Raw genomic sequence first — 24941 nt, forward strand, 5'->3', positions numbered from 1 at the left:
AATTAAAGTCACCCATGAGAATCAGGGCATGCGATCTAGTAGCTTCCGTGAGTTGCCGGAAGAAAGCCTCATCCACCTCATCCCCCTGGTCCGGTGGTCTATAGCAGACTCCCACCACTACATCACTCTTGTTGCACACACTTCTAAACTTAATCCAGAGACACTCAGGTTTTTCCACAGTTTCGTACCGGAGCTCTGAGCAGTCATACTGCTCCCTTACATACAGTGCTACTCCCCCACCTTTTCTGCCCTGCCTGTCCTTCCTGAACAGTTTATAACCATACATGACTGTACTCCAGTCATGTGAGTTATCCCAATGGACACAAATCTGACATCAGGAATCATAACATTCAAAAACCAGTAGGAGAACACTTCAATCTCCCTGGTCACTCAATAACAGACCTAAAAGTGGCAATTCTTCAACAAAAAAAACTGCAAAAACAGACTCCAACGTGAAACTGCAGAACTGGAATTAATTTGCAAACTGGACACCATCAGATTAGGCCTGAATAAAAAGTAGGAGTGGTTGGGTCATTACAAAACCTAAACTTAATTTCCCCAATACTAATTCCCCCCTACTGTTACTCACACCTTCTTGTCAACTGTCTGAAATGGGCCACTCTCATTACCACTTCAAAAGTTATTTTTCCTCCCTGGTATCCTGCTGTCAGTTAAATTGTCTCGTTAGACTGACCTCACACTTGGTAAGGCAACTCACATCTTTTCATGTATTTATACCTGTTCCTGTATTTTCCACTTCATGCATCTGATGAAGTGGGTTCTAGCCCATGAAAGCTTATGCCAAATAAATGTGTTAGTCTCTAAGGTGCCACAAGGACTCCTTGTTGTTTCATGAGGTTTTAAGTACTATTGACCTCCATAGGGTGTCAGTGGCACCTGTCTTTCTCTTCTTTTTCAGTATACCCTAAAATAAACAAGCAAACAAAAAAGTGGAAGATCATCCCTAAAATAACTTAATGTATTAAAATAAGGAAATTCAGAGCTGAGACTGAAACATCCAAAAAACTGGTAATTCTGACATTTTATGGAGTCTCTACATAGGTAGCATGCCTTCAAATATTGGATGCTCCTATTTACCATATGTGCTGCAATTCCTAAGCACCACAGCAGATGTTTTAGGCTCAGTTCACAACTTACTGGCTTTGTTTAGATTTCCCCACATCTCAATTTTACATGATGTGAATGTGCCTGTCATCATAAGCAGGGGAACAATTCCATATTTAAAAACTCATGCATAATTCAGAGTTAACACAATGGCAACAGTGCAACATTCCCCGATACAGAAAATTAGAGACTCTCCCCAATTCCAAACACCCTGACTGAAAAAGCCAGGACCAGCAAAAATGGGCTTTGTCTGGCTTAAAACAGAACGTTACCATTATTTGGGTATAGTTCGTTGTATAGGCCAGGGCATAGGATGGAAGTTCATGGTTCTTCCTTCTCATCTCTTTATGAATTACAAAAGAAAAGTTCCCTACAACGTTATCTCATTTCTGTGTAGGCTCCTGCAAAGCTGCCCTCCTAATCACACCTTTTGTATCTGGCTCCAATTCTGCGCTTCATGCTTTCTTCTGCTATGCCCCATATGCACAAAACTCCCTCCACCTCCTTGTGTGCCAGACTGCCTTCTCCATTTCATTCAAGCCCCCCTCTGAAACCATCCCTCTTCCACAGAGCCTTCAACAATAATCACCAGTGGAAATGTGTCTAGACTGTTGTCTGGTCTCCCAGATTGAAATTCAATGGGATTTGGACATCCAACTCCCTTAAGTTCTATTGGAAATCCTAGCCCAAGTGCATTGTCCACACCATAACCATCCATTTATTTTAGAATGCAAAATGGTTCCCATTCTCATTTCATGATATTTTTAACTGAACACAGATACACATTGGATGCATGCAGAGACTTGCCTTTTAGAGTACTCTCACCTATTCCGTAACCTGTGAAGTACAAACTACATAGATACATAGATATTAAGGTACGTCTCTCCGCCTCAGAGAAGCGTGTGACTCTCAGATGAAAAGGTCTGCTATATCAGTGCATTGACCCGTCATGCCAGCACCCTCAATTCTTAACCTGCAGGACTGTATTGGAACCACATTTCATAAGGAAAATTTGTCTCTTTCTTCAGTGCCCAAAAGAACAATTTAAACTCAGTGGGAACAGAAAGGAGTCTGACACTTAATTTTACCTCTATAAATTGAAACATTTACATTTGTGTTGGCCTTTTAAAAAAATCCCCAACTATAGCTGTCTGACACAATGGAATTCATGAACAGAATGAGGATAAATTTTCCTCGCCTATTCACATATAGAAACTTTGTTCACCTTTCCTGCAACTGTGAAATTGGTTTGAAATGATGGACTGATATTTCTTCATGAGTCACTCTTGACACACCAGAGCTGTTTTACTAAGCACAAAATGTGCACTCGTTGGGGAAACAAAATGCTTTCACAATATCTATCTGTAACCGTTGGTGCTGCTGGTATCCTGAGAATGAATTTATTAATGCTAATAGTCAATGAGGATTTGAAGACCACGTTGTTTTCTCCCAGTAAAAAAAGAACATAAAATCAGCAATGGAAAAGGTTTAATTTAGAACTATTTTTTTAAAGTTGAATTTTCAAAGTATGACACTATTTCTTGAGTAAATGCAGCCTAATTTTAAGATACCCACATATATGGCTGGTCTGAAAACATGAAAGCCTATTACTAGCGATAGGTGCATGTATACCTATTTACTACTAGACTGAGTAGAGATTTGTCACACAAACACAATTAGATCTGTGCTTTTGGCCTGGTGAGGTCTGATTTTGTGAGATGCTGTCCATCTTCAAGTCTTTTGCAGCCTATAGGAATTGAGGAAACTCAGCCCCGGTCAGGAGGATTGAGCTATGAAAGAGCAGTAGGATGCACTGAAGGGGAATATCCAACATAGTTTCCCTCTAAAAGATATTTCTAGATGGCATTATCCTCTGTCTAGGATCTTTCTCCTTCCAGGTTGAGGGATTATACCTGCAGGGGAAATATGCACTGGAAAGGGAGCCAGCAGAGTTGTTTCATGAAGATGTCTGTACTGCCTTGTCCACTGACTGTGGCTGTTGTGTAAATCTGTAATGTTCTGAGTCGGAAACTCTCTTCTTCCTTGTTGTAGGAATAAAAATTAATCATTGACATGTCTTGGTCTGTTCATGCGATGTGGGAATGAAATTAGTTTTTTGACATTAGATGAGTCAGCTATATTTTATGAAACTTACTTCACCCTGAGATACTAGCTGAGTTGGAGATTAGCTTTTCCCAGTTGGTCGCCTAAAAGATTTTCATGATGCAGTGGAGCGTGCTGGCTTCTGTGAGAGCAGGCACCGCCAACTGGCCTGCTACTGGGCTCTGGCTGTTTAACACAAGGGAATTATGGGAGAAGTAGTCCTCAGAGGGACCCTGCCTTAAAGGACTGAGCCCCAGTTACAGGCGGGCTAGGGGCAACTGCACTATAAATAATCATAGCAATAGTATTGTAGAGTTTTAAACGTGAAGACCAACTGCCATTTTCCCTCTCTCCACCCCCATTTCCCCACAAAACAAAACAAATAGAGCCCACCCCACAAACTTTTTCCATTTGAAATATCTCTGAGACAGAAGAGTTTGTGCAGGAGCCTGTGAGCTAGCCAGAGATCCATGAAGAAGGACAAGGGCCCTGTTCATACAGGAAGTGGTGCACATAGAGCGGCTTCAGAAACTGGGCTATTGTCTAATGAATATGGCCACGTTTTTCCCTTGGATAGTCATATGTTATGCTACTGGCACATTCAGTGCGAGCCCTCTGGGCACGTCAGAGGATTGGCTTTGGTCCAGAATTGTTTCTCAAGCTATATGAAGAGTTATTTTGCTGTTAGCGTGATATTGGAGATGAGAGATCGGCATATTTAAAAACCACTGAGCCAGCCTGAATGTACGGCAACAATACCAATGTTGAGCTTGCTGGGCGGGGGCGGGGAAGAGAGCTGATTCTGTTATTGACAGCACTCTAAAAAATGTCTTATCCTTTTGACATTTATATAGTTATTGAAATACAATTCCAAAGGCTGTTGCATATTATAGGTCCATTCTGGAGAGAGAAGATATTCTACGGCCTGACCGATGAGAGGTTGTATCTTTATTTACAAACTAATAATTGTATTTTTCTCCTCCTAAGCAGCCAGACGAGTGTTCATCCTAAACATTCATCTTTAACTGCTGGAACAAAACATGCTGCCAATATTTTTTGCTAACAAGGCAGCAAGTAACATCACTGTCAGTGTTTCCTTAGATTTTCAGAGAGCTTTTTATTACGAGCAACAGCACTGACTGTTGGATTAAACAGAGAACCAGCAGCTCCTGAGTTCTAATCCTGGCTCTGCTGTGGACTTTCTGGGTGGCTACAGGCAAGTCGCTTAGCATCTGTGTCTGTTCCTGCATCTGTAACATGAGGATAACATTGCCTGTCTCATATTGTTACAGTATTTTCATTTATCATCTCTATTGAGGTCATGCGTAGAATCCCCATCCATGAACCAGAACCCCCAATGTGCTAGGTGCTGCACAAACACAGAACAACCTCGCAGGGAGTTGTGAAGATTAACTGATCAATCAATAAGTAGTAAGCAGTAAGGGCTTGTCTACACAACTTGTGTAATTATTTTGCAGCAAACTGGTGTTTGAATCTACCCCACACTAGCCTGTCCAGAATAACTGTCCATGTGGACCCTGTTGAAACGCATTAACAATTTGTTAATGTTCTTTGATCTAGTCCCATTTCAAAGATTACTAGGTCAAAGGGAATTAAGCAAAAGTTAATGTGTGCTGGCGGGGCCCACATGGACAGTTAGTCCATTGCAGGGTAGTGTGTGGTAGATTCATGGGCCAGCTTGCCGAAAACTAAATGGTCATGTAGACAAGGCCTAAATATCTGATCCTGCACTACTAATGTCATTGGGAGTTTTGCATTGATTTCAATGGGAGCAGGAGCAGATACCAAATGTTGCTATGATTCTGTAAAGCTCTAATACAGTGACTTTTAAAATTAATAATTTGGGTTTAGGAAATAGAAAATTACCAATTAATTGCTTCAAAATAATTTAAATCAAAGGAATTAGGTGCTATTAAGAGAAATAAGATTGGTTGTTCATCTCTTTTACATCTGGGATAACCCAGACTCGATATTTTCATATGATTTCTCAGACCACGCTTGTACTCATGGTAATTAAGTATGTAGCTTTTTGCAAGGGTGACATTTGGAACCATTCAAAATGATTTCTAAAATGAATTTAACAAACAGCAGCCTTGGTTTTCAAAAATTCACTTTTCTTGAGTAGCAGGAAGACTAACCTACTTCCATGAACTGTAAAAGGAAAGCAGAACAAAACATGAAGCTTGAAATTAGATGAAAGCATAGTAGTGGAAGATACGTTTGTATATTTGCCCAGGCATATTGGATTCTAATTTAACTTTTCACTATTATTTTGATCACATTGTCTTGGCTTATATACAGTAAATCAGGAGCTTTACACACAGTGAATAAATATAGTGACAAAATTATAGAGGGAAAGATTCTTAGAGAAATTATTTTCCCAATTTAAAATGTGGGAACACTGTATAACAGTCTCCCCCTAGAGGTATCCCAATTAACTGGATGCATTGTTACGTTTTACAGCAGGGCTCGGAGAGATTGAATTGGCTGCCCCCTTGCTGCCAAGAAAGGAATATTTTCTTTCTTTTCTTTCTTTCAACAGTCTGTTGGGAGCAGTTGCCGTCCAGTCTATTGATTCACTATCCAATAATTTGAGTAGATAGGAAACTTGTATATGAACACAATGAGTAGTACTTCGAAGAAGTTTGGGATGGAGGAATGTTTCCCTTCTTCAGGTAATCTGACTGGAGTGAAAGGCCTTGAGAATTTAGGGAAAATACAGAAGGGTGTATGATAATATGATTTGGTCAGGTGCTTTTAGAGTGTCTGATTGGGAGGCTGGAGATCAGAGTTCTATTCCCAGTCTCAGCGCTGACTTGCGGTGGCACATTAGAAAGGTAAGTTTCCCCATCTGAAATATACGTAATGCTACATGCTTAACACAAGTGTCTTGGGGCTTGTTTGGTTGATATTTACACGGGTTGGGACATCTCTGGTTTGTCTTACAAACGTTTATATGGTGCTCCTTTGGTTTCTGCAAAATTTAAGCTTTCATTTAAAAACAAAAAGACAAAAATTCCAGTCTTTACTGTTACAAGGATAACCTGCTGAAAAAGAACACATTAAGTGTTATCTTTCTGAATCGTTAAACACACTGGATTTATAAATATGGGTAGTGTGAACTTTCCCATTAATCTCAGTGTTGATTCTGGATCCTAATGATGACAATTATAATGAATTATGGAAGAAAAATAGACATTAGAGATACAATAGGCTATTTAGATCATTCATCATCTCCAGTTTACAATATTTACATTGCTAACTTTTCTCAGCTGAACAATCTAGCAGAAATATCCAACTACTCAGGGTTTATGGGCAGAGGTTTGAATTGTGAGTGGAGCTACAGCATCCAGCCCTGTTTTTTGTCCACATTTTTACTCTTGAATATTGCTGCATATTTTATCAGTATTTTTCATTCTATTATTTTTATTGCTATACTGTTTCATATGTAAAAACAGGAGCTGTGTTTCTTAAGAGTTCAGGTGTGTGTTCTAACCATTACCTGGCTAGGTCTGTTTCATTGGTTGGACCCAGGTGTGTCAAGAACTGAATGTTATCAAAATTTTAATTCAGGGCTTTGATTTTCAGTGGTCCTGATAAGAAATTGCATCCAGAAACTGATCCAAAATGGTGGAAATTGGAGCTGGTCATAAAATAGTATTTTCCATTAACGTTGTCTAAATAAATTATTTTTATTTATATTGTTGGTGGTCCTTTTCTGATTTTTAAACAAAAATGGGGGGAAGGGGAATCAGGAAATTTGGAAAGACACACCTTTCATGAAAAATGTCATTTAAAAAATAAAGAAAAAATATTTTTTGTGGAATTTTTTGTCAAGTTTAACATTTCGACCAGCACTGCTAGAAACCTCACACTAACAACTCACTGCAAGTGTGCAGTAGCTTCCTGGAGTTGTCGCAGCAGAGGATGATGTGAGCAGCAGGGAAAAGGCTGGGCTATTCTCTACTGCTTCAGACCTGTGTAGTGGTTGGCTTATTTACCACCCACTGGAAAACCTCAGTTAGACTGAAGATGGGGAGCATGACCCAGATCTGGCAGCCCTGTGTCCTTATATGTGGTGGTAGGAAAAGAGTCTGGGAGAGGTTCTCTGTGGGTTCTCCTGCCAAAAGATCACGGTGGTCAGGGGAGGGAAGAAGGGGCTACCCCAAAAGCTGAAATTGGCCTTTTTCAGGTTTTCTGATTGGATCCCAAACCAAAAGCTGGATCTGGATACATTATCTGAAGGCACTAAATATATCAGACAGGATTTACAAACTTATATCTCTTTGGAACAAGAAACTATAGCTATAGAAAGTACAATTAATAATTTAGGATCCAAAGTGGAGGTGAAAGAGGCCCATGTGTTGTGTGTTGAACAGCCAGAGGCATGACAAAGAAAGATTGCAGCTGAAATGACAAGCATGGAAAAAACATCTAGTAATCAGGTAATTCTGTCCAATCTGAGCCACCATTGCTTTCATGCTGTGAGTTCTGTGCCTAGAGGAAGTACAAAACACTGTCTTAACCCATACGTATTTGCTTCTTGAGTTTTAAAATTGTATATATTAAAAAAAAAAAGAAAAAGCCCTTTTTCTTTTTCTTTTTCTTTTTCTTTTTATCTATAACAACTTATAAAAACAACTGCTAGCTGGTCAATATCCTATTACTCTTATAAGTAGATATGCTTGTTTCTAATTAAACATTAATTGAATAGCATTGACGACCTCCCCCGACAAATGGTGGACTCTCAGTGTTCATAATGACTTTTGCTAATCTATACTTTTTCCTGTCTCAATGCTTTTCCTTTTATTTAGTAATAGTTACTGTTAGACAGACTCCCAATTAAGGAACGGCTTTGAAATAACCAAGAAATGATCCCCATCGTGTATAGATTCTTTTCTCTTTGTTAATAGCACTTTGTGTGGTTTTTATTGTTTTTTTTCCCTGTTTCCTGTTTCTTCAAAATAAATAAAATTCAGAGAGAGCATTTATTAGCTCCTGCTGCTTATTTCTCACTTGAAGACAAAATCCTCTGTTTGTGACATTACAATAATCTCTATAGACATTAGAGTAACTGATGTTATAAACAAAGGATTATGACCATGGCTATGTAATTTACATAATAAACTCCCAAACCGTGAAAACCTGCATGGTTTGGTTACCAAAACAAAACTCTTAAATTTTTTTAAGAAAATCTAAGAAGACCAAGGCTCCCATCACAAAAGTTCAAGCAGTTGCTTTATTATAAACACATGAGAAACTCCACTGACTTCAATGGGACTACTCATGCTTAATTTAAGTGTGTACATAAGTGTTGACCTGTTGGGGGCCTACGTAGCCCACCCCCCTACTCCTTTTAGATCTGTAGCCTTTGTGGGGAGAAGGCACAGCTGTCTACTTCTGGATGGTCCAGTCCTTATTCATCAGCCTTTCATGGGGCACCAGGTAGGCTGCTGTCAAGCGCCCACTTATGTAAGAGCATTCTGGATGGATGGCAGGTTTAGACAGTTTTGCGTAGGTTTGCTCCAGATTTTCATGTTTGTATGTACCAGATAGACCATATGGAATTGTGAACCCTAGTGAGTTGAGTCTGCCAGCTTGGGTTCAGTGAAGTAAGCAGGTTTGCATACCCCCGTTATGACTGTGGTGTGGAATATCCTGCAGGAGTAGGTGAACTTTTAGGAAACAAGTTTTTATTGACATACATGCTTGCTTAATAGTAGGCACCTACCTTATATAGCAATGGTTCTCAAAGCCAGTCTGCTGCTTGTTCAGGGAAAGCCCCTGGTGGGCCGGACCGGTTTGTTTACCTGCCACGTCCGCAGGTTCGGCCGATCGCGGCTCCCATTGGCTGCGGTTCACCGCTCCAAGCCAATGGGGGCTGTAGGAAGTGTGGCCAGCATGTCCCTTGGCCCGCACCGCTTCCCGCAGCCCCTATTGGCCTGGAGCGGCGAACCGTGGCCAGTGGGAGCTGCGATCAGCCGAACCTGTGGACACGGCAGGTAAACAAACCGATCCAGCCTGCCAGGGGCTTTCCCTGAACAAGTGGCAGACTGGCTTTGAGAACCACTGTTATATAGCATGTTTCATCTAATATGAAGAAATCTTCACAACATGTCAGTGGGGTTATACAATTGTGATCTGATGGAGAAATTGAGCATAGAAAAAATTAGGTGACTTGCCCAAGGCTATACAAATCAGTGACAGAGCTGGGACTAGGACTAAGGAATCCCTGCCTCTCTGCCTAATCTAGTAAATTACTCTGCCTCTGGGCATGATTATAGTACAAATGGTAATTAATAATACATATTGGAGAAGTGACCCATGGAACATATTTATAATGTATATAAACAGAATTATGGTAAGAGAACACTTCTGATTAATTTTTCAAGAGGCATCAGTGAATCTTTAAGGACTTGCCTGGGTGTGAGCACTTTTAAAGCAAACAAGTATAGTGAATGTTAATGCTCGTTAGTAACACATTTAAACCATTTCTTATCTGACATATGGGCAGGAGTTCAAGACAGAGCAACAAAAAATCAGGGGCGGGGACAGATTGGCCTCCAATGAAAGATTAAAAAATCTACATATTTATAGACTGGCTGAGAGATGACTGGAGATTGGGGATGCATATTAATAGTTGTGCACTTTTGAAGGATGTAAACACCAATGAGAGGGAAGGCTTATTTAGCTAAAAAACTAACTGTATTTTGGGTGGTACACAGGGCTAGAACTGGGAGTAATGAGCTGAATGAAAAGTAAGGGAAAATGTTAATTGAACACCAGGAAAATCTTCCTGACAGTGAGATGTATTAAGCTGTGGAATCATAGAATCATAGACTTTAAGGTCAGAAGGGACCATTATGATCATCTAGTCTGACCTCTTGCACAACACAGGCCACAGAATCTCACCCACCCACTCCTGTAACAAACCCCTGACCTATGTCTGAGCTATTGAAGTCCTCAAATTGTGGTTTAAAGACTTCAAGATGCAGAGAATCCTCCAGCAAGTGACCCGTGCCCCACGCTGCAGAGGAAGGCGAAAAACCCCCAGGGCCTCTGCCAATCTGCTCTGGAGGAAAATTCCTTCCTGACCCCAAATATGGTGATCAGCTAAACCCTGAGCATGTGGGCAAGACTCACCAGCCAGACACCCAGGAAAGAACTCTCTGTAGTAACTCAGATCCCACCCCATCTAACATCCCATCACAGGCCATTGGGCATATTTACTGCTAATACTCAAAGATCAATTAATTGCCAAAATTAGGCTATCCCATCATACCATCCCCTCCATAAACTTATCAAGCTTAGTCTTGAAGCCAGATATGTTTTTTGTCCCCCCTGCTCCCCCTGGAAGGCTGTTCCAGAACTTCACTCCTCTGATGGTTAGAAACCTTCGTCTAATTTCAAGTCTAAACTTCCTGATGGCCAGTTTATATCCATTTGTTCTTGTGTCCACATTGGTACTGAGCTTAAATAATTCCTCTCCCTTCATGGTATTTATCCCTCTGATGCATTTATAGAGAGCAATCATATCTCCCCTAAGCCTTCTTTTGGTTAGGCTAAACAAGCCAAGCTCTTTGAGTCTCCTTTCATAAGACAGGTTTTCCATTCCTCGGATCATCTAGTAGCCCTTCTCTGTACCTGTTCCAGTTGGAACATGGGAGACCAGAACTGCACACAGTATTCCAGATGAGGTCTCACCAGTGCCTTGTATAACGGTACTAACGCCTCCTTATCTCTACTAGAAATACCTCGCCTGATGCATCCCAAGACCGCATTAGCTTTTTTCACGGCCATATCACATTGGCGGCTCACAGCCATCCTGTGATCAATCAATACTCTGAGGTCCTTCTCCTCCTCTGTTACTTCCAAGTGATGCGTCCTCAGCTTATAACAAAAATTCTTGTTATTAATCTCTAAATGCATGACCTTGCACTTTTCACTATTAAATTTCATCTTATTACTATTACTCCAGTTTACAAGGTCATCCAGATCTTCCTGTATGATATCCCGGTCCTTCTCTGTATTGGCAATACCTCCCAGCTTTGTGTCATCCGCAAACTTTATTAGCACATTCCCACTTTTTGTGCTGAGGTCAGTAATAAAAAGATTAAATAAGATTGGTCCCAAAACCAATCCCTGAGGAACTCCACTAGTAACCTCCTTCTGGCCTGACAGTTCACCTTTCAGTATGACCCGTTGTAGTCTCCCCTTTAACCAGTTCCTTATCAACCTTTCAATTTTCATACTGATCCCTGTCTTTTCCAATTTAGCTAATAATTCTCCAGGTGGAACCGTATCAAATGCATTACTTAATCGAGGTAAATTAGATCCACTGCATTTCCTTTGTCTAAAAAATCTGTTACTTTCTCAAAGAAGGAGATCAGGTTGGTTTGGCACAATATACCTTTGTAAAATCATGTTGTATTTTGTCACAATCACCATTGACCTCAATGTCCTTAACTACTTTCTCCTTCAAAATTTTTTCCAAGACCTTGCATACTACAGATGTCAAACTAACAGGCCTGTAGTTACCCAGATCACATTTTTTTCCTTTCTTAAAAATAGGAACTATGTTATCAATTCTCCAGTCATACGGTACAACCCCTGAATTTACAGATTCATTAAAAATTCTTGCTAATGGGCTTGCAATTTCATGTGCCAGTTCCTTTAATATTCTTGGATGAAGATTATCTGGGCCCCCCGATTTAGTCCCATTAAGCTGTTCGAGTTTGGCTTCTACCTCAGATGTGGTAATATCTACCTCCATATCCTCATTCCCATTTGTCATCCTACCATTGTCCCTAAGCTCTTCATTAGCGTCATTAAAGACTGAGGCAAAGTATTTGTTTAGATATTGGGCCATGCCTAGATTATCCTTGACCTCCACTCCATCCTCAGTATTTAGCGGTCCCACTTCTTCTTTCTTTGTTTTCTTCTTATAGCTTCTTTATGGCTATAAAACCTTTTACTATTGGTTTTAATTCCCTTTGCAAGGTCCAACTCTACATGGCTTTTGGCCTTTCTCACTTTATCCCTACATGTTCTGACCTCGATAGGGTAGCTTTCCTTGCTGATCCCTCCCATCTTCCACTTCTTGTAGGCTTTCTGCTTTTTCTTCATCACCTCTCTGAGATGCTTGATCTCTTAGGGGGAGTTTTAGAAGCCCCGTCACTTGAGATATTTCATAGAATCATAGAATATCAGGGTTGGAAGGGACCTCAGGAGGTCATCTAGTCCAACCCCCTTGCTCAAAGCAGGACCAATCCCCAATTTTTGCCCCAGATCCCTAAATGGCCCCCTCAAGGATTGAACTCACAACCCTGGGTTTAGCAGGCCAATGCTCAAACCATTGAGCTATCCCTCCCCCCATAAATTTAAAATGACACTGAACATAACACTAGAAAATGTGCTGTAAGGAACACTCCTACATTGGCAGGAGAAAGGCTGGATGATACGACATATGGAACATTTTCTCTTGCTAACTTCTATGAGTATAAACCTCTCTAAGGGCCTGCTGTAGCTCCCATTACAGTGAATGGAAAGTCTCCTCTTTCCTTCAGTGGCAATTGGATCAGGTCCCAGTTCCCTTTGTATTTTTTCTCTGCACCCGCTCGTGCGCTTTCCATTGTTGAGGTACTCTATGAAGTTGATTAATATGCCATTTAGTCCCTTAGTACTACAAGCCCTGCTCCTGCATCTGATCAGGATGTATATGGATGGTCTGCCATGGCTCTGCTTGGCACAGCACCCAGCCTGCATGTTGTAAGGTGCAGGACCATAGCCACAGATATTGAGAACTTGTTCACATTTCTGTGCCTGCTGTATGGTTCTCTCTGGTGCTTAGAGAGATCTGTGTTATAACTGTTGTTTTTATTGCTAGTATGTCAATGAAAACTCAGATGCCCCATGTTATTGAGAGTGCTCTGTCTATATATATGTAAATAGTTAATAGAAAAGGTGCTGGGAGATGGCACTTGAGAACATGTAGCCTGGTTCTTAAGTTTTGTAGGACCAATAAAACTTCTTGTGTGCACTGCAAATGGCTTTTTTTGTGCAGCTCTTTAAATCAGCTTTTCAATCAGTCATGGCAGAAAGCTGTGCATTAGCACAGATCTTGTAGGGGGGCCTTAATAACAATGTTGGCAGCACACCACAATTTTGCTTTTCTCATCTGCATTTATTATTAGTCCCTTTAGGACCCCTGATATGGCTAAATGCCATAGAGATGTCTGCAGAAAACGGAGAGGCTCTTTCCATTTATCTTCAGTTTGCAATAAAATTTCCATTCTTTTTTAATAGATTTGGAACATGGCAGGATCCCAAGAAGCAAGGAGGAGCCTGTTAATAAATATATAGATGCCTAATTCCTGTGTTCTTGAGGCAAATACTTTCCAGGAAAAAATTGTTCTAGTCAATTGTTTGGCAAAGGTTCTAGAAAATAAGAAAGGTGAATCTAACACCAACACTTTAGTGAAAAAAATACTCAGGTGCCAGATATTAAATTGAAATGGAAAGATTACTAAAGTAGTTTAATGGCTCAGTACTGTCTTTTATCATTTGGGCTTGGTTTTGATTCTAAACCAGAATTGAATTACCAAGTATTGCAAAGATCAAATATCTACAGAAGTCACTGTTAAAATGGTTTCAGATGCTCATTATAGCTCTTAATATGAGTGATAACATATCCAAACCACTTTATAAATGTTCCCACACACCTATATTATCAATAATTGATTCCAGGTAGTAGGCTACAGCAGATGCAATTTACTAAGATCCCAGCCAAGTGTCAACAAGATGACTGGTTCATTTTATCATGATACAATGAAATATTAGCAGCTAATAATAGAGGAAGCAGAAAGTGTGAGCTCTTACTTCATTGTATGAACAAAAGCCTGTGGTTTTGGAATGGAAAGAAAAGATCATTGCTTGGCATCATAATGTGATTTTTTTTTAAAAAAAACACACCCTAAAATGGTCAGTTTATCCAGTTTCAAAGGATTTGAATTAGTACACTTTTTGATCACTCTTTAACTCCAAATTCTGCACTTTGAAGAGAAGGAGTATACAAGCAAGAAAACCTCACATGTGAAACTAGACAGAACTTTATTGCAATAAGATGGAAATAGTCAGTGTAATGTTTTTTCCTGGTAGTCTTCATCTTTGGGCATGGCTCTCCTTTATTTACGAGCTCTTCAAAACATTGATGTTCCCTGAACCCTCTTTCAGCTGGACTGCCTAACAGCTTTTGCAAATTACCCTACAAGTTCCCAGCAGTTCTTATAGGTAAACTTCATAGCTTGAACTGGGTGGCATTTTTTTGAATAAAAGTATTTTTAATAAAAAATTGCCTTTAAAATTATTTTTTAACAATTTGTTTCATTTCTTTTTTAATATTTAAATTTAAAACATTATCAAAATATTATAAAAGTGGTTATAAGTTTGTTGTTGTGGTTCACAGAAAAGAGATCCCTGGTAAACAAGAAAATGTCAATAACAATTTCAATACGCATTTTGATTAAACAAATTTCACTAAAAAATCTAAAAATCCTCCAAGTGGGTCTGCTTCGCACCATGTGAAATGGAAACAACTTCAAAATGTCACGTTCCACTGTTGTTTGGCTTTTAGGGGAGGGGTGTTTGGGGTTTTTTTGTTTTCATTTTCTGACCAGTTGTATTTATGACATTTCCACCCTCTTAGTACAGTGCTGGGTTCTATGTTTGGCGGCATCGATATACAAACACTGCTACCTCAACTCTTCTTCTAGTTGACAGTGTACGATTTGGTATCCCTGTTTCTGGGGGAACAAAAGTAGCTCAGGAGAAGGCTCCATGACCATTGATATTGGTCTTCCTTCAGTGTCATATCAATTAAATATATAACATACCTAATATCTTTATCTTTCCACCTTCTCGGTACATGTTACAGTTTTGTAGTATCTAAAAGTTGGCTTTACAAAGTACGGTATATAAATGTAACAGAGATGCTGCTCTGAGACTTGTATTAAATATAACTCAGTCTGTCCATTCTGTTCTTTGTAGGTTCTTATACCACCCTTATCACCATAAAAGCTGAGTGCCCTGCATTTAGCGACACGATTATCATTTGCCATGTGTGTTTTGCTCGCTCTTGCTTATCCTCTCCCCTGTGCAAGAATTAGGTGTGTAGTGGAGTGTTTTAGTTATGTAGGGTTTTGTTTTACGTGTAGATGTTAGAGAAGGCAGGTTGAAGAAGTGCACCTTGCACACTGAGCAAAAGATGATGAGGTTTGTGATGGTCCCTATGAGAATCTTGTGTGCCATCTGAACAGTACCTCTTGTTCTGCTTGGACTGTCTGGGGTTTATGTCCTGAATTTTGATCTTTTTGACTGGTTAAAACTTTTGGCTTTATGAGATAATACCCTGCAACAATTTACAAACGCACTAACTTGGCCACTCATTAGATTAAGAAAAGAATATTGACATTTTAGGCCCCAATCCTGCAAACACTTAAGCACATGCTCAACTTCATGCAGGTGAATAGACATGCTGGCAGTTTAAATGGGACGATTCACATGTGCCAAGTTGAGCACACGCTCTGTTGGTCAAATCAGGCCCTTTCTGTGCAAAAAGTTCAAGGATGGTACAAAAATAGCAGCATGGTTCTGCAAAGCCTCTGAAATAATGAAAGAATGCACTTGATTTCAGTTTGTACTTTCTCAAATGTATAGTAAATTGAAGATAATCAAGAGAGACTCCCATTCAGGTCAAATAAAAATCGGATGGAAGAGGTCAGTAGGAGAGCCTGAGCAAGGTGAAATATAGTTAGGTAGATGAAACTCCCTAAATTGTTGCTTTGAGAGCCAGTGGAGTATGGGGATAGGAGCTAGTGGTTGCAGTGCCTGACCCTTGCTGGAGGGAGGCATTATGTCTTCAGAACGCCCAGGCAGGCAATAGTGGTCATTAGGGAACTCAAACTCAGCAGTGCCACCTACTGTACTGTTTTTAAAGCTTGTGCTGCCCTTAGCCCCAGACTCTGAGCATTAGATGGCGATCAGAGGAGTGGGTTCATTCTAGACCCCTGCTCCACCCAGAGATGTCTCTTGCAGGCCAGTAAGCATCACAAACAAAGCTAGGGAATCTCAGGTGGTGCAGAGCTAGTGTATTTGCCTCTATGTCACCAGCATCTCCTGCTTAGTGGTCACGTTGGATGGCAGGGACAGGAAGATGGTGTTCTGAGCTAGAAGGGGGAAGAGTCATGGGGGCCTTTTGGCTCATGGCTGGCCCAGGATGGCAGGAGTGAAAAGGTGGCTTTGAATTACCTTTCTCATTCACTCTCTTCAGCTGTGCTAAGTGTAAGCTTGGCGCCACTAAGGTTCTGGCCAATGAAATCTAGATCCATTTGGAATTGGGTACAATTAGGTTCATTTCTATATATAAAGAAAATTCTCAATTGCTAAAGAAGCAATACAGTTTGTCTCATGGGACATCTTTGCATCTGGCTTCTTTTTTCTAATCTGAAGATAAGAGAGTCAAAGCTTGCACAGTGCATTTCACATCTGCATAGGAGGTTGGACAATTTGCGAACAACTTGCAGATAATCTAAATTTAAAGTAATTTGTGAATTTACACAAAAATTATTTCTTTGAAATTTCCCAATTTAATTGGGGTGCAAATTAAATGAAACCGCAAACATGTAAAAGGGCATCAGTGTGAAGGAAGAAAAGAAATTTCTCAGAAAGTGAGCTAATAGAAGAAATGTTAGGAAACCGCCTGGTGGAAGATGTAGACTCTACATTACCAAGAAGTGTAACGGTCTTCTAAGCTTAGTAATGGTCTTCCAAGTTTAGTAATGGAAGCTCTATAGCTGGATATATCCAAACGGCTAGATATAGTCATACATGTCTGTGAAGCAGGGACCATTCTGTACTTTTCAAGGGATTAGACTGGCTCACAAACCAGGTCTTTTCAGCTCATTCTCTGAAGTAGAATTTATTCTTGATGCCTCATAGATTAACGTTCATTAAATGAATTAATGCTTAATTTATTAACGATTTGCCTTCCATGTGTTTAAATATGATGTATTACTCTTTATCAATGTTTATTGCATTTATTAATGATTTATGTTAATGTTATGCAAGTTAATGTGATTAATTGATAGAATTCAGGGCCAGATGCCCTGCAGGGTCTGTGCCTCTGAACAGCACCAAAGGTAGAAAAATCCACAATATGGGAAGCTGCTGTGGTTCAAATTGGCCACAATCTCCCCTTGGCCCTGGGGCCTGTGGGGAACCAGCATGGTCAAAATAGCGGTTTGTGTTCTTTCTGGATGGGCAAGATTAGAGCAGTGAAGGATGTGCGGACTCAGTACAACCTCTGAGGGACTCTTATCAGGCTGATAAAGACTCTAACAGATGCCCTCCATGAGTGGAACTACTGGCAGCAGGGGTGTGGGGAAGGGAATTCCTCCAGTACCTGGGCCCTGGGTGGTGCCTTTGCACATCTCAGCACGAGAGGGGAGTGAGTCTGGCCCCACAGCTGCGATGATTCTGTTGTGATTATTGAATTAATGTTTGAGAAATTTGGAAAATCCCTTGTTAATTCAGTTGCTTTTAGAATTACTTATATATTAAATAATGAATTTAAAATATTAAACATTAAAAATATTAACTTTTTCTTTTGGGTTACTAGTTTGAGAACATCAAGCTGGACCATGGGAGGGTGGATTTGCAGAGGGCCTGGCCTCTGAAATCTGGAAATGCAGCAGAAGTTTGGGGCCACACTTGCATCTGCAGGGGATGATTTTCTGTATGTTCTACAAGCACAGTTTAGGAACACATTTTGTCTCCTTTCCTTGGAGATATATATATATATATATATGAAGACTAGATATATATGAAAACTTACACTTTAGAGCAAATTCTGGGTATCCCAGCTAGGGGCCCTGAGAGGAGAGGGCAGAGGGAGCCCATTCAGAGTCCCTATACCAGCACAGGCAGCCTGTGTAGTGCTGTGGCATGTAGTCCTTAGCCAAGAGCCTGGCTGCTGAATCTCAAATCTTTTGGAGCAGTTAGTTGCTAGAAGTGAAATGTCAGTGCATTATCCCACTGGTTCACTGGAAGTCAATGGGACTACTCATGCTTAAAAGTAGGCACATGCACAAATGTTTGCAAGATCAGGGCTTAATTTTGTTGCATTCTGGACCAGTCCTCAGCCAATGTTCAGATGGAGGATAACAAATTTCATCAACTGAGGATCTGGCCTGTGATTATTTTCCACTTTATTGAACCTACCTCATAAGATACTGTTTTCTTGCAATAACAAATTGTTATTCTTTTGTGTATTTTATTATTTGCCTATGTTGCCAAGGGGCTCAAATAAGAAGCAAGGCCCAAATTGTACTAGATGCTATACAAACACTTACGTGCTCTGCAGTTTGCCTTCATTATACTTTGTATAACCTGACCTTCTTCTATTGCCAACTTTTTTCCAATATGGCTGTTTTTACAGATGGTCATAGAATCATAGAACTGGAAGGGACCTTGAGAGTCCAGTCCCCTGCACTCGTGGCAGGACTAATTATCTAGACCATTCCTGAGAGGTGTTTGTCCAACCTGCTTTTAAAAATCTCCAGTGATGAAGATTCCACAACCTCCCTAGGCAATTTATTCCAGTGCTTAAACACCTGGACAATTAGGAAGTTTTTCCTAATGTCCAACCTAAAATGCCCTTGCTGCAATTTAAGCCCATTGCTTCTTGTCCTACCCTCAGAGGTTAAGAAAAACAATTTTTCTTCCTCCTCCTTGTAACAACCTTTTACATACTTGAAAACTGTTATCATGTCCCCGCTCAGTCTTCTCTTTTCCAGACTAAACAAACCCAATTTTTTAAATCTTCCCTCATAGGTCATGTTTTCTACACCTTTAATCATTTTTGTTGCTCTTCTCTGGACTCCCTCCAGTTTGTCTACATCCTTCCTGAAATGTGGCACCCAGAACTGGAAACAATACTCCAGTTGAGGCCTAATCAGAGCGGAGTAGAGCGGAAGAATTACTTCTTGTGTCTTGCTTACAACACTCCTGCTAATACATCCCAGAAAGATGTTCGCTTTTTTTGCAACAGTGTTACACTGTTGACTCATGTTTAGCTTGTGATCCTTTATGACCCCAAGGTCCCTTTCCATAGTACTCCTTCCTAAGCAGTCATTTCCCATTTTGTATGTGTGCAACTGATTGTTCCTTCCTAAGTGGAGTACTTTCCATTTGTCCTTATCAAATTTTATCCTATTTACTTCAGACCATTTCTCCAGTTTGTCCAGATCATTTTGAATATTAATCCTCTCCTCCAGAGCACGTGCAACCCCTCCCAGCTTGGTATCGTCCACAAAACTTTATAAGTGTACTCTCTATGCCATTATCTAAATCATTGATGAAGATATTGAACAGAATCGGACCCAGAACCGATCCCTGTGGGACCCCACTTGTTATGCCCTTCCAGCATGACTGTGAACCACTGATAACTACTCTCTGGGAATGATTTTCCAACCAGTTTTGCACCCACCTTGTAGTAGCTCCATCTAGGTCGCATTTCCCTAGTTTGTTTATGAGAAGGTCATACAGGACAGTATCAAAAGCTTTACTAAAATCAAGATATACCACATCTACCGCTTCCCCCCATCCACAAGGCTTGTTACCCTGTCAAAGAAAGCTATCGGGTTAGTTTGACACGATTTGTTTTTGACAAATCCATGTTGACTGTTACTTATCACCTTATTATCTTCTAGATGTTTGCAAATTGATTGCTTAATTATTTGCTCCATTATCTTTCCGGGTACAGAAGTTAAGCTGACTGGTCTTTAATTCCCTGGGTTGTCCTTATTTCCCTCTTTATAGATGGGCACTACATTTGCCCTTTTCCAGTCATTCTTGTATATGGCTGACCATTCCTTTTCTAACTTGACGATTTATTATACATTTTGAGTTCAAATTATATTAAACAAGAATAAGCTATGCTGTTGGCCATGTGGCTGCTAAAACAATTTGCTATTGGCAAATCGTAGCTTCATAGAAATACAGCTTTAGGCCCATAATGTATATCTAATATAACTCACAATCAGAGTACTTTCTTCATATACACTTAGGAACCGATTGTGCAATTTAGACACAGCCTTCCATGGGAGGAGTGAACCCATTGCTACACACCTTCAGATATAGTAGCTTTATTATGATGCTTCCTTTATGCCCACAAAAGATATGGGGAATGCAGACACTGTAGTCCCTGGAGAGCAGCGTACAACTATGCCTGGGACTTAGGGAGGTCACATAAGTCAGGGAAAGGTTCCTTCCCCACTCCCACCAGTATCCTGGCACATCAGTTTAAGGACGGAGCATAATCTGATCCTTGGTGTTTATAATAAAGTGACCAAGATAAGTCATATTCCTTGTGCCATACATGGGAATGAATATTCAGAGTTGTCAGTACTAGGAATAGAAGTGAAACTGTACCCATCAAAAGCTTTTACACTATACAAAAGAGTTAAAACACATAAGTAGGCCATAAACACACAACATAAAGAGAATGCTACAGAAGATTACAGCTCTGATGCTACTTCCTGACACCCACGCCACCTGTGGACTCAATCCCAGAGTCTTGTGCAGACAAAGCATCCAATGCACCCAGTTGTCCACTGATATAAATGGGCATACGACTCAAGGAAGTTCAGTAAAGTTGCACAGGCGAACAGCAATGATGAATTGTGCCCATTGACTTCAGTCAGTAGTGTTTTGCCTGCATAGAGACTGCAATTTTGGGCACTCTGAAGGGGAAGGTCTTTAATCAGTAAGACTTTCTGGAGAAGAATATCCACTGTAGGGATCACTGACACATAGTTTCCTCCTCAAGGACTTTCAGCTGTCACCAGAAGAATAGAGAGAGTGTAATGATGTGAATTAGATTAGAAAAGGATCAATAGGCCTGACAATAAATGAAAGTAACACAGACATTATTGAGCAGATTAGGAGAGAGAAATTAAACTGGACAGTGTATACTGTGGTGCCAGCTAGACACACAAATGTTGGCCATAGAGAATGTTAGAGGAATGACAACTGTTAGAAAGTGCAAGGAAAAAATAGACAATAATAAAATCCACTTGTGAGAAGGAAAGTGTAAACTTGCCTAGCCACCATGGAGGTGGAAAGCCCGATGCAGTAGAAATTTAGGCTGTGCAGAAGCTGAAAAGGATAATGTCATAGGAACATGGGAATTTCCATAATGGATCACACTGGTGGTCTATCCAGGCTAGTATCCTGTCACTGCTGCTACCACCTGTTTCAGAGGCAGGCAGAGAAACTGTGCCGTAAGCCGTGATGGGATAATCTGCCTCCAGGGATAGATTCTTCCTAAACCTCACTAGTTAGAGGCTGGCTTATGCCTCAAATCATGAGAGTTTATATCTCTTCCAAAACCCTTGTTTCTTTTTCTGATATTTACTGTTAACTCAGGGTAGTCTTGTTATCCATATAAATGTCTAGAATACTACTAAGCTTTGGACTCAGTGAAATATTGAGGCAATGAATTCCACGGGCTAATAGTGAATTATGTGAAAAAGTATTTCCTTTCATCAGTTGCTAGTTTATTATACTACTAACCATTTTATTTTACACTTTCATTTCACCATTCATCCAAGGCTCCCAGAACAGTGTTCAAACCATTAAAGCTCAATCATGCCCACTTTACAAATATAGAAACTGAGACTCAAATATTCAAAGCCAGATAAGGTGATATGAGTGCCGAAATCCCATTAAAATGAATGTGAATTGGTCATTCATATCCCTTTAGGTGTCTTTGAAAAATCTCCTCCCAGGGGAATATAACTATTTGTTTAACCGAGTCCAAACTGTGAGGCAGTGACTTAGTCAAGAAGAGAATCGTAGAGTAGCACATCTTGGCGCCTTGCTCCTTCTCTGTGAAGTCAACGATCCCTTAGATTTGAAGCAGCTAGTTAAAAGTATGCATGGACACACACATTTGCATTTTTATCCAAAAACCCAATTCAGAAATGTAAATAAACCCCCCCTGAAGGGACTGACTAGATTTCTTTCCTTAGTCGGAAGGTACATATGGCTTCCATCCAAAATAGTTGCTCTGAGCCGTGTAACTTGTAATTTATTCCAGTGTAAATGTCAGAACACTTTCTTTGCATGTCTAAGATGACCCACTGAAATTAGTCCCCCTTTAACAATTCCTTTTCTAATTTGCTTTTCAGCAACAACGGCAACTTGACCTGCTGACTATAACCAATCCTGGTGAGTAAGCTTACAAGGCTTGGCTTTTATCTTTTCTTAAAGAGACGGTTGTCTAAATGTCTTTTTCCCCCCTGTCTCTGGCATGCAAAATGAAAAACACTGTTCCCCGGAAAATCTTTAACATAATAACAAGTGACAGCTATATTGTGCTTGGCAAAGCCCCGGGTAGTTATCCATTCACAGAGCTGCCTCTTCAGACCTTTACTCTATGAATTTGAGTGCTGATATTTCTTTAAGCCTCCTGGGGTTACAGTTAGTGATATGTCTGCAGGGTAGATGCCCTAGAATTCACAATGGATGTTCATGTATCACAGAAATGTAAGTTTTACTCTTTTCAGTGCTAAATACATTTACAGGTGTAAAGAGTCAGTGGCTTTCAGCGTGCACTGTTGGTGGGAGAATATACAGGTTAATTCTGAAGAACCTTAAAGTACATGAGTTAGGAAATATCTAGGTAAAAATAAAACACTTTCAAAACAATCTTCTCAATAATGACTTTTGGTTTTTGTCTGCAAAGGAGAATCCCCCAAATGTGTTGTAGGTTGAATTTCTGGTCACTAGTCATGAAAGTATTTTAATATTTTTGGCATAGTGTTTTTGCGGTTGGAATTGAAATGCAGGCCAGATGAATGAGATTTCTCTTTGATCTAAGCTCTTGTTTAGTTTCTTCAGTAAGACTGGCTCAATTTCTTTTCATTAGCTCTCCTAGAGGTCTACTGTCCACCAGCAACAGAGAAGCACCACACAGAGTTGGTACTAGCTTTGGTAACCAGTATTTTTCTGTCCCTCAGCTCTAAAAGCATCTTTATCTTTTTGTCTGGCTTTAACTGGGAATATGTTAACAAAGTGAGCAGGTGTTATGGGAGAGTGGGCAGAATGCGACACATTTTGCTTGGATAACAATTTTGCATCAATAATGGTTCCAACATTGTAAATGGAGATATCTGTGACATGACTTCTCCTTCACTAACCTTGTTCAAATAGTAATCATTAAAAAAAGGAGAAGAAGAAACACTTTGTTGGTACAGATGTTTGCGGCTACTGGCAATTGCATCACATTTTTGCATGTTCATTTTTCATACAGTTTGCAATTATGTTAATATATGCTTAGGGCACTTGCTGATAAAAGCAACAATACAGTGAGAAAGAGCAATTGTCACCACTCTGACTACAAATTCAAGGGCAAATATGACACATTTTTCCATATTTTGTATCTTCAATGTCCCCTGTTTCTAAAGAAAAAAAGAAAAGGAAAAAAAAACCCTGAAGGTCATAATCAGAATAAACACTCAGATCGTGGATAAAGTTACTAAAGTCCGCAGCTTTTTTTATAGGAGAAAAGGAGGGTTGGGGGGGGGGGGGGAATCACTTAAATGTGAGACATTTGTTTAAATTGTATTTATGATCCCTTCTTTACTCTGATGACTGATGTAATGTTCACTGGAGCAATAAAAGAGTTGATTAAGTTGAGTTTGTACATAGTTGTAATTACAATAAGTATCTAGCACTGCAGATCTTTCAGTTTTGCACAGCAACGTAGCAATTAGTTAGAAGGATCAGCATAGGCACATACTAAGACAGTTTCCACTGATTATGTAGGTAGACATGCTGTGTTCCAAAAAAAAGACTTCGTTGCAGACATTTTTCAAGATGTGCATTTTTTGTATTTTTGTGTGTTGATAGCCAGAGATCATAATCATTGATTTTATAAAGTATTTAAAAATATTGGGCCAAGATTCGTGTAGCTTAGAGTTTGGCTGCTAGATAAGTTTGGCCTCATTTTCAAAATGGCTGAGCATCCTCAGGCCAGACTTATTCTGGAGCCTAAAATTTGGATTTTCTAAAGAGTTTAAGGGAGTTAGCATTCAGTTTTTTTTAGGGTCCTTTGAAAAATCCCAACCTAAATATGGATTTAGGAGTCTAACTTCGGGTCACACAGATTTCAAAATTTTAGCCTTGGAAATTATTTATCTTTAGATATGGTTACTTTTTTATATTTTCATTTTGGAGGACTGTCTTTATGATTTGTTAGCAATGGACTCTTTTTACAGAGACATGATGTGACGAAGTGGGACTGTTCTTAATGATTCCTCTGAATAGTGTGGGAGTGCCTCAGTTTCCCCTGTGCAGTTCTTAAGTATCTAGGTGGTGGGATAAGGCTGTATGATCATTGCAGAGCCCTAGAGGGCAGGTGTGTGCAGGGGTCTGCACACAGAGAATGGCCGACACCCTGTTTACTGGCAACTGGTGGCCTGGGCCCTTCCCCCGTGCAAGGTGAGAGCTAAAGGGTTGGAGAACAAAGGAATCAGGTGACCTCCTGGCCGAGGAAAGGGACAAAGCCCAGAGGAGGAGGGGCTGGAGGGAGTTTCAGTTTGGGGCTGGCTGGAGACATGGAGTGAAGGGCA

At 40.1% G+C, this 24941-nt stretch overlaps 1 protein-coding gene across 3 annotated transcripts in view; it reads left to right on the forward strand.

The window, feature by feature from the left end:
* The window catches only part of BEND5 (BEN domain containing 5), a 1373097-nt gene that overhangs the window by 743015 nt on the left and 605141 nt on the right, over positions 1–24941 (forward strand). For all 3 annotated transcript variants that reach the window (XR_012640609.1, XM_074961769.1, XM_074961767.1), the window contains exon 6: positions 22497–22536. Coding sequence is in view for 2 of the 3 variants with exons in the window: in XM_074961769.1 (XP_074817870.1) it covers positions 22497–22536 (40 nt within the window). In the remaining variant the exon portion in view is untranslated. The remainder of the gene's footprint in view (positions 1–22496; positions 22537–24941) is intronic.

This window comes from Natator depressus, chromosome 8 (assembly GCF_965152275.1).
Source record: "Natator depressus isolate rNatDep1 chromosome 8, rNatDep2.hap1, whole genome shotgun sequence".
NCBI classification, from domain to species: Eukaryota; Metazoa; Chordata; order Testudines; family Cheloniidae; genus Natator; species Natator depressus.